This window comes from Aulonocara sp. 'chitande type north' Nkhata Bay, linkage group LG1 (assembly GCF_057382095.1).
Source record: "Aulonocara sp. 'chitande type north' Nkhata Bay isolate Kocher_YH1m ecotype deep benthic linkage group LG1, A_spYH_male_GT1.1, whole genome shotgun sequence".
NCBI classification, from domain to species: domain Eukaryota; kingdom Metazoa; phylum Chordata; class Actinopteri; order Cichliformes; family Cichlidae; genus Aulonocara; species Aulonocara sp. 'chitande type north' Nkhata Bay.
The window spans coordinates 18749692-18760585 of record NC_141344.1 but is presented as its reverse complement, the minus strand read 5'-3'; the positions used below and the strand labels follow the sequence as shown (position 1 = coordinate 18760585).

At 38.9% G+C, this 10894-nt stretch overlaps 1 protein-coding gene and 1 long non-coding RNA gene across 2 annotated transcripts in view; one reads left to right on the top strand and one right to left on the bottom strand.

Moving 5' to 3' along the window:
- Nucleotides 1–4020: 4020 nt before the first annotated feature.
- On the bottom strand, nt 4021–6000 carry LOC147338965 (uncharacterized). Its single transcript, XR_015128489.1, has 3 exons — nt 5643–6000; nt 4438–5449; nt 4021–4351 (listed from the first exon to the last, which is right to left on the bottom strand). It is a non-coding gene; the product is annotated as an uncharacterized LOC147338965 (long non-coding RNA).
- nedd4a (NEDD4 E3 ubiquitin protein ligase a) overlaps nt 4067–10894 on the top strand; it is a 42917-nt gene continuing 36089 nt past the window's right edge. Inside the window, exons 1-3 of the mRNA XM_086286902.1 lie at nt 4067–4378; nt 4494–5527; nt 6802–6875. Of these exons, the coding sequence (XP_086143028.1) occupies nt 5483–5527; nt 6802–6875 (119 nt within the window). The 5' untranslated portion in view covers nt 4067–4378; nt 4494–5482. The remainder of the gene's footprint in view (nt 4379–4493; nt 5528–6801; nt 6876–10894) is intronic.

The following is a 10894-nucleotide window of genomic DNA, read 5'->3' as shown; positions in this document are numbered from 1 at the left end:
CTTCAAACTTGGCAATTTGGCTTTGACACGTGTTTTCCAAACAGCTTTTTTTCATCCAAGCCTCAAGCAGAGAAAAAACTCCATTAATCAGAGGCTGAACTCTTGAAATCCACTCACAGATACAAACATGGGTTTTGTTGTAATCAGAAACAGGCCAAGAAAACTCTTATCTATACTGACTGTAAAAAGTTGAGGTTTAACCAGAATATTCGAAAACAATGGGTTCAAATGTCCAGCACGAGGTCTGCAGCAGAGTTTTCAACAGTCACAGTCACAATCGGACCGATTTCCATGGATTTCAGAGGACTCGGATTCCACATTAGCAATTTCTTTTAATACTCAGTTTTGTTTTGTATACGGCTAAATTATCAACATTAATACAAAATGTCACAAAAATACCCACAAAAATATGAAGAGCGATATGACATAATTATTCAGTTTCCCTCTGCATACAGTTTTTTTGTACTGCTGAATCCTTAATTCATTTTAATTAGGTTGGAGCCACAGCTTCCACTCCACACCTGCTGTAGCTGACACTGTCTGTGGTGAAATCCTGCATGCAGCACTTTTTGTGCACAAACTTGTACTTTAAAGGAAAAATGTGACCCTTATTATGGCTATTATCTTTACTGACTATAACAGGCTCCACATGCATGCATACATGCATCCAACAAAACAATAAAAGCTTACATAAAAAGACACATACCCTAACCATAAAGCATAATATCAACATCAGGCGGTTGAGACTGAGCATGTGCATTCCCTCTGCTCAGTGTCCACCACGGCTGAATTCAATGTACTAAACAAGTTTAGGCTTATCTATTTTTTAAAGACTCTTCTGTGGGACAAAGACATTTTTCCAACCTTGGCGATTTTTAGGTGAATGTAAGCTGTTCTTTAGTTATAAAAAGAAATGTGACACACCCAGGAAATTAGATTTATTGGACGGGTCCCCACTTGTCACAAATCGGGTGGCACAGCCACGAGAACTGGCTTGATGAATGCAAATGGTTTCTTTTCAATGAAAGAAACACAAAGAAAGAACTTAAACAAACCAAGGCATGTGTACAGTAGCTGTGTGACTGCAAGAGTGATGAGGCCGTGAATGTTTTATTGTTTAGTGCGAGGAAACTTGTGTCTCAGGAAGGAGAGTCACATGGTAACTGAGCCATAAGTTCTTTTGTACATTATATAAGCTGTGATTACAACAGCTTATAAACGCATTTAACAGGGTACAATTACAAATGCATATCAAAAACTGAAGCAGCGTCTGCATAAGGTGTGGGCTGACCGGACCCCAACAAACTAAATGTGGGGCAAAGGGCATGTTTGTGTGGGACAATGCAGGACACATGAAATTTTGATATAAATAAAAAAAAACTATGCAGGTTAAAGGCATGGCATCGACAAATATACTGCATTTTATCACAATGAACTTAATTTGTGTAGCACTTTTAGAAAATACAACAACACAACAAAGAGCTTGTTGCAATGTTACAACCCAAATATATATAAATTACATTACATTGATACACACACAAAAAAGGAAAAACAACAAATCCTCACATTTGAAAAGTGAAAGTGAAAATCTTGATTATTTCTGTGAAGAGGTGAATACGGGAATTTGTGATTCACTGATCAGTTCCAGTTTTGACACGTTTTGACAGCTACAGCCTCAGATTCAGCAGCGCGTAGAGCCACCTTTAGCAGCAGTAACTTGGAGTAACTGTTTCCTGTATGACTTTATCGGTCTCTGACATCATTGTGAAGGAATTTTGGGTCACTCTTCTTAATAACAAAGCTTCAGTTCATTGATTTTTGCAGGAATTTGTTCATTCACAGCTTTCTTAAGGTCCCGCCACAGCATTTCAATCAGGATGAAGCTTTAACTGAGCCATTAGTTCTTTTGTTTTTCAGCCATTCTGATGCAGATTTGCTGCTGTGCTTGGAATCATTGTCCTGTTGCATGACACAATGTGGACAAAGGTTTAGCAGACAGACGGCCTCACATTTAACTTTAAAATACTTTGGCATACAGGGGAGTTCAGTGACTCCAAACTGCCCTGGCTCTGTGACTGTGAAACAAGCCCAAATCATTGCCCTTCACCAGTGTGTTGGCATTTGTGCTGATATGCTATGTTTAGTTTTCACCAAATGTGATACTGTGAATTATGCCCAAACATCTCCACTTTTGTCACATTGTTCCATTTATTTAACACGCTAAGTGAGGCCTGTAGAGCCTGAGATATGGCCCTTGAGTTTTTTGCACGGTTTGACCTTGGGGACGTTCAGGGCTGGAAGATTGTGCCACGTCCTCCAGTCTCCAAAAAACACAGAAGGACTTTTTCTGTGTTGAAAAAAGAAGGAACTTGAGTTAAACTTTGTGTTATAGATGGTTTACATTCCTAAAATGTTTACATCTGCCTACATTTTTATTTTCTCTCCTCATTCAAATTAAATAAAGGCAAGTGTACAACATTTTTAAGCTTTTTTAAATTTATATTTATTTCATATTTAATTGTGTATTCGTATCATTGTAGTGGACGTTTTGACTTTTAAGCATGTTTAGACTTCATCTCAAACATGAAGTGAAATCATTAATTACTTCTAAAAATAACAACAAAAACAAAACAACAACAACAACAGCAAGCAATTAATTGCTTAGTTATAAAAACTCTACATGTGATGTTTTTTGTGGCTTTCTGGATCTGTAAATGTTCACATGATGAAAGCAAATCAGTGAATGTGGAAAAACTGAGACATGTAGTTATAAAGCTTTTCCTGGGCGTCGGTATAGCCCACCAGGTTGAGCAGGTGACCAGGTGAGCAGGTGACCAAAAGTTTCTTGTTTCAATAAAGGCTAAAAAGCCCAAAAAGAAATAGCTTTTTCTTAAAACGTCTCAGGTTGTTCATCATTTTGGATCAGTTTGACTCATTAAATGTGAATGTTTTCAGAATGTACTTTCACTAAAATGAAGAAGTGAAAAGCTGTTTTTTTTAATTATGTATTTTACAATTGATCAAATTTGACGCCATATAACTCCTGCACTAAAATTAGTTTAACAGCCCTATAAACATGTGAGACACTGTCAAAATAATTTGGGAAGAATCGGATAAAAATGCAGAGCAGCTCAACATGCCATGTGACACCGAGTCACCACTCTTGTAGTATTTTTCCATGGGTGTCTAACAGATTACTCCTTCCACCTCTTCATCTGTAAATTTCCTTTATTGTGATGTTATAATCTTAAGCAGTGTCGCTGATCTTACAGTTTATGCTTTTATAATTGCGTTCACGTGCATTTGTATTTGTATTGGAGTTTTATTGGTGTTGTATAAGTGTTATAAGTAACTACACCTAAACTAAAATCTAGAACTACAGTACAATACTGTGGAAAGGTCTTGCACCACATCAACTTTCTTGGAATTATTTTAAGGTGCTCTCAGGCTTTTTGGAGCTTTTTTTTTGGAAATTGGCTGCTTTTTCACTCACTTCCGGTGCGGTCCTTGTACCTGATAAATTGTAGAGGAATGTTTGTTGTTGCCGTTATTGTTTGTTAAGCCACTTAACAGTAACCTATGAATCATTCTGACATTAAAAAAAATGTTGTGTCTAGACATAACAGACAATTTAGCAAAGAATAAATTTAAAATTCTATCTTTAGGCACTTTGTTATAAGCACCTTATCACAAAACACATCATTTGTTTCCATTTCTGTAGTTGAATCAAAGAAAAATCACACCGTTTGACAGATAAAAAAATAGTTTGTTTGTTTTTTGTTTGTTTTTTTTTACCAACAAGGTGAATCCCAAAGATCTATTAGCTGAAAGCTTCATATCTTGGCATGGTGTGCATTTTGTCCTTAAAAAAATGGAGAAAGCTGGACATATGTAGGACAAAACAAGAAGTGTCAGGCTTAAAATGTTATCTCACAGCAGGTGGACATTATGTAAAAGCCCTGTCCTTGTGGAAACTGTTACGGCCGAGAGGGCCAGGCAGTGGGTGTGGACTCAAATGCAGACACAGAGTGAGGCAAAACGGGCGTGAGCACAGAGTTTATTTACAGAGCTGAGCGAAGTTACAAAACAGAAAACTAAGAATGCTATAACCTATGCATGCTATGAACTGTGAAAGCTATGAGCGGAAAACTGTGAGGCAAGACTGTGAACGAGAAACTCTGAGGGCTGGATTCCACAGAGGGATCCGGGGAATGGAGAAAGGGGTCAGCGGCTTGGAGGGAGGTGTGAAGTCAGCGTTGCAGATTTGGGGTGTCAATCGAGGAGGGAGTGTCCAGGGGGTTCCGGGTGAGGAGTGTCCAAAGAGCTGAGCAGGGAGGCAGGCAGATGGGTCCTATGGCGAAAAAGGAAAGAAAACACGGTGAGGAGAAAAAACAGTAATCCAGAGTTCTCGCAAGGGCTTGGCGGCCTAGCACTAACATGTGTTAGCAGAAGATCTGGCAGGGGTCTGTCGTGAACGCTGGTCTTATATGCAGGTGACTTGATTGGAACCAGGTGTGGAAGCTGATTGGAGTCTCCGTCTGAAGGTGGAGCCCAGCAGAGTGGAAACACCCCGTATTCACCCGGACCATGACAGAAACACTTCTTACAGAGTGATAAATGCAAAGTTTTTGGTTCGAACTGTTGTTAATGTGTATGGAGGAGGTCAGGATAGAGGTACAACAGTGACTGTCTACAGCACTGACCAGTGAAATCATCTTTCTGTCAGTGTAAAGAAGTTTAATCACAATCAAAAGAAGCGCAATTACACCAATACATATCAGTCTTTTTGTATGGTACAGAAATGCGCCAAATCACAACAGTAGCTCAACGTGCTTCCTGAAGACTACTTAAAGAAATTACAACAAAGCTTGCCTAAGAGTGTTCAGATAGTACTGTCAGAGAAAGTAGGGCTTTAAAACGAAACTAAAGTTAAACTTTTCAAACTGAAATGGGGAAGTGGAAACCCTTGGGAAAAAACTAAACTCAAAACTAAACTAATTTTTTTTTTTTTAATCGGGTTAATTGAATATATTATCTTTGTTTCATAACACTCAAATATGTGCTTTTTACTCTCTATCAGTGCGAACAACCTGTTTAATGCCTGTCTCATTTACGTTGTAATAAACATGTATGGTTTCTTTTAGATAACGCACGCACTGTGACATTACATCGATCTCTAGGAAGCTCCCTCTGGGTTTCCTCAGGCTGTGACAGGGGGACCCAGAGAGGAAGAGGAAGCATGAGGAGGAGGAGGAATAGAAGGCGGAGGAGGAGGATGGATACAGAGTGACGAAGGTGTCACAGCTTTATCAGTAGGTTAGTTTCACGCCATCCAGCAGGGTAAACACACGGAGGGAGTACCTCACTTACAGCGGAGTGGAAAAGCACACCTTTGCGGAGCACTGACTGTCGCACCGCCACCTCCTTCTTCTTCTTCCTCTTCTTGTCGCTGTGTGGGAGGAAGAAGGGCGAGGATACTATTATGGCTTCAGTTTCTTCACAGATCTCAGGACTTCAGACAGATGAGGTAAACTTGGGGGGGTTTATAAACGAGGCCGCTGTCGTTAGCCAGCTAACCAACGGCAGCTAACCTAGAAACTAACCGGAGCGTCGAGTTAGCGAGCTAACTCTCCCTAACTTACCGCGTCTGTTCGCTTCGGAGTTTCGTCTCCGCCAGATAAATGTGTTACCTATTAGCAGACAATCGATGTAGTTTGAAAATCTCCCAACTACTGCCAGGCAGTGTTAGAGGAGCCTTGAAAATAATAGAGCTTTTGTTTTTCGTGGGCAGGAAACCCGTCGTCTCCTGGGCTGTCAACGTCTTTTGTGTTTGCTCAAGATAAACAAAACAAAACAAACAAACAAACAAAACTGAGCTCTACCGAAGCAGCAGATGTCTGTGAAAAGATTCAGAGAAGGACAAGAAAGCAAAACGGGGAATGCAGAGTAAGGAGCTCGGGTCAGTGTGACAGGTTGCGAAATCTCCCGATGATTCACTGATTTTACGGTAAAAATGGGGCACAAGAGCCAAGTGTTGTGAGGATGTTACATCACCCTGAGACCACTGCATGCGTGCTTGCACGGCGAGCTGTGTGCGTGCATGCATGTGGTAACGATCAGACTGAAGCCACACTGCATCAGTGCTGGTACACTCTTATTATTGCCTTTTATCACTTATTGGACACCTGTTGTCATACAAGTCATCGGTATACAGTAGACTGCCCATGCGCAGATTATTACTATATTATGAAGCTATAATAAGAGTGCTTTTTGTGGGTTTTCTGTTTAGTTTGTGTTGTATGAAAAGGTGAGTGTCAGTTTAGTGTTCATTAGTTTTAGAGTTATTATAAACTGGGCAGGTGGAAGATTTAAGAAGTTTAGGTCCAGTGTTACAATCCAAACTCTTGACTCAGCGACACAGATAGCTCAGTCTTAATAATCAAATACACCTAAGTCGCCTCATGCTTGTCCTCATCCATCCATGCATCCATCCATTTGTTTTCTTCTGCTTATCCAGTTTAGGATAACTCTGGACTGGACTGAAGTCAAAGTCAGTTCTGCCATGTTTACAGGACACGCACAGGAGTGTAATATCATTACACTCTCGACCCACAGTGTGCAAACAAGACACAAGTTAAAAATAAATAAAAAGTCAGAAAACTATGATTACTGAGTAATATTGCCTGTGTGTGTACATATGTGCAGCAGAAGTCAAAGCTATAGGCTGTATGCAGTCTCTGTCCCTATTTGTATCTTACTGTACTGTAAATAGACTTGTTTTATTTTATTTTGTTGATTCAGGAGGATAACAGAATCCTGAAGGTGAAAGTCATTGCTGGAATTGGACTGGCCAAAAAGGATATTCTTGGAGCCAGGTAAGCTGAAGGAACATGGTCTGTTTTTCATGCCAGTTTGCTCAAACAACAACAACATAATTTCACCTGTGCCTTAAGTGGGCATTCTTAATACAGCCACTGTTTTCCAACACAGGAAGTGTTGGAAAAGTCTGAGACTCAGGGGTCAGGGCATTGTCACTAATGTGTTTTGCAATCTAACCACATACCACATGACCTTCAGAGCTCTTCCTTTATGAAATTAGAAATAGGATTATCAACTGTCGTAAACTTTAAAAAATCACACACACTTGTAGCAGAATTAGAAGCCTGAACCTTTAAAATCAGAAGAGTTACAGGTTGTTCTCCAGTTTGATTGATTAGACTAATCCACTGTTTTAGAAATATATGACTAATGTTTTTTATCTTCTAAATAAATTTCCCCAAACCTCAGTGTGATTCTTTGGCATTTCTCATTTAGTTTTATCAGCGATTCAAAATACAAACATATTTAATGTGCAGCATTGCAGGACATCTAAAGAGAAAAGCAACATGTGCTACTTGTGTTAGGATGCCTGGGTCGTCGACCCAGGGTTTTTGAGTTTTTGATATTATTTATACTTCCTAGTTTTTGGTTTCTTTGAGTTCTGTCTTATGGCTTATGTCTCTGTCTTCTTTAGTTGCTCTGTCTCCCCTATCACCTGCATCCCCTTGTCTAGTTCGCGTCTATGTGTATCTTAAGTTCCTATATCCCCGTGTTCAGTCAGTGTTTGTGTCTGCCCTGATCCCACGTCTCTGTTCCCTCTGTAGTGCCTGCATGTAGGGCTGCTCGATTATGGCAAAAATGATAATCACGATTATTTTCACTGAAATTGAGATCACGATTATTTGACGATATTTATTTAACCCTTTAAGACCTACCATAGAACCAAGTCCACCAGAGCTTATATTATTTTTTTTACATGCTGTAGTGCCATTTGTGGGAGCATTTCAAGTTGCTATACATCAATACAACTGTTATAGCCCATATTTTAATAATATGTATGCATTAAGTCCATAGTAATTACATAAATTGCAAAAAAGTGCAATAAACTACAAAAAAAATTGAAAATCGCTTTTGTTTTGTTTACATATATTTCTACTTGGAGAAATTTAAGAGGTTTATCCCTCAAAACTTTAAATACAATAAAGTTGCAAAAAATAGTTTACAACAACAGGAAATTTATTTTGAGTGTCTTCATAGTTTTATTTTGGAGATACAGTTTTTATATACTGCAGGAAAAACAAAAAACAATCCTATGATGCAAATTTGCAAAGAAAACAGCAGGTGCATCATTTCACTGTGGGAAGTGTTACGAACAGCTGATAGGAACGGCAAAGCGTGTTTCTGGAATATTATGTTTTTGTTCCTGCAAGCGCTTTTTATGCAATTTTTGCAAAGCTTTATGTGGAAGGAAACCGTGACCGAGGACAAGCTGATGGCATCAGATGTAAGTACAACTCCTCCGGTTTCATATGCAAAACAAATTATTGCGCTAGCTTACACGGTTCAGGTTCTACAGGGATTTAAAAATAGTTACACAACACGGAGCGTGCTGCTCTGACCGGATTTAAAGGGTTAACAATGACTTTAAAAAATAATATAACATAGTGTGCAACACCACTGAAGTTGTTTTTTTTTACCTCTTTTCAACCAACAGCAGTCACTCTCCTCTCCAAATAACTCCTGCTTAGCTTTCCGAGCTTCCCTCGGGTCCTCTTAATCAGCGGTCTCCAACCTTTTTTGCGCCACGGACGGTTTATGCCCGACAATATTTTCACGGACCGGCCTTTAAGGTGTCGCGAATAAATGAGGGAGGGGCTAATAATCGGCTCAGTCATTTTTAATGATCGTTGAAAGCCCAGATCGTAATCGTGATTAAAATTCGATTAATTGAGCAGCCCTACCTGCATGTGAGTCTGTTATGTGTTTCCTGTTTTACTTTGAAGGTCTCTGTCTTAGTGTGTTCAGTTTACGCTTCCTTTTGTCTCGTCAGTCCTGATTTGTCCCAGCTGGGTTTCCCTCCTGTTACCCATTCCCTGATTGCTCCCTCTGTGTATTTAAGCCCAGTGTTTCTCTGTGTCCGTGTCGCGATCTACCGTTTTCTTAGCTGTGTGTTCTGTCATTTCTCCAGTTTAAGTTTGTTTTGAGTTTTTTCAGTTATGTTATATTTTTGAGTACCTAATTAAAGCCTTTTTGAGTTCACGTCTGTCTCCGGAGTCTGCACCTTGGGTCCTATTCCTGCCTGCACACAGCCACACCTAACTTGACAACCATACAATTTCTTTGTGATCATTTATTTAAATAAATCGATGATTATTAAAAATGTTCACAGCAGATTTGAAAGAAATCTTAAGTCACCAACTTCCAGAGCACAGGGGGCACTTTGTTCCTGTCTGTTTCCTCTTTACATTACAATCAGAGCTTACTAGAATTTGTGAATCACTGATTCATATTAAATCCTCCATTTGTTCCAAAAAACAGAAGGACTTTGTTCTGTGTCATTTGCAGAAAAGCTTTAGTTAACCCTTTAAAGCCGGTCGGAGCGGGCACGCTCCATTTTGCATAACTATTTTTAAATCCCGGTAGCACTGCAACCATGTAAGCTAGCGCAATAAATTTTTTTTGCATATGAAACCGGAGGAGTTGTACTTCTTATGCCATCAGCTTGTCCTCGGTCACAGTTTCCTTCCACATATAGCTTTGCAAAAACTGCATAAAAAGCACTTGCAGCAACAAAAACATAATATTCCAGAAACACGCTTTGCCGATCCGATCAGCTGTTTGTAACACTTCCTACGTCCATCGGCGCGAACTATCGCATGTCCGCCATGACCTGCCCAAAACCGGAAGTGACATTATTTTGCGGAAATGTAGTTTTTTACCATCAGGGCCTTATGAGCCTATACTTGTGCTTTTAAAAGTTATGTTTGACTTTATGACTTTCTGTGTCGTTTCTGGGATGCTTAGGACTCATATTGCACTGCTGGAAATAGTTTATTTTGATGCATATGCTGTTTTTTTTGCAAATTTCCATTATAATATTTATTTTCGTTTTTCCTGCAGTATATAAAAATTGGTGTATTTCAAAAATAAAACTATGAAGACACTTAAAATAAAATTCCTGTGGTGGGAAACTATTTTGTGCAACTTTTTTGTATTTACAGTTTTGAGGGATAAACCTCTTAAATTTCTCTAACTAGAAATATATGTTAAAGAAAAACGATTTTCAATTTTTTTTGTAGTTTATTGCATTTTTTGCAATTTATGTAATTACTATGAACTTAATGCATACATATTATTCAAATTTGGGCTATAATGCTTGTATTGATGTATATCAACTTAAAATGCTCCCAAAAATGGCACTACAACATGTAAAAATATAATATAAGCTCTGGCGGACTTGGTTCTATGCTAGGTCTTAAAGTGTTAAACTCTGTTTTCTGATGGTTAACATTCCTCAAATATTTAGATACAGCTGGCTACCCTTCTTATTTCCACCCCTCATTCAGGGTTTTTATGGGGATTTGTTGTACTGTTGTAACTCTGGGACTCCCTCCAAAGAACCACAAACCAGTGTGTCTACAACACTTTTCACTCATACCTTTCCCCCACTTTTAGTTTTTTAAAGTTGAAAATAATTCCCCTAACTTCCACATAGCACGGCATACAAAGCAAAGACGCATAATTGAGAGCTTCTGTTGATTTTGTTGGTTGTTTTGGGACTCTTCTGTCTTTATGTCCATTTCGTGTTTAATTGTTCGCGTAATGGCCAAAATTGCTCTATTAGTACCGCTCTAGTGGAGCGCTCGTCATTTAATGCATCACTAATGCTTTGTTAAGAGAGAGCAATGAATAATACAGTTTCTTTGATGGATGTGGTTTCTATGCACAGTTCCTAGAATTATAATAAATTAGAAACTGCAATTATGAGCATGTCAAGCTGGAACAATTTCGTTAATGTTTCTTACGTTCTGAAGGTAGAGGCTGATATTAAGTGTTTTGAATAAACCGCTGAGGG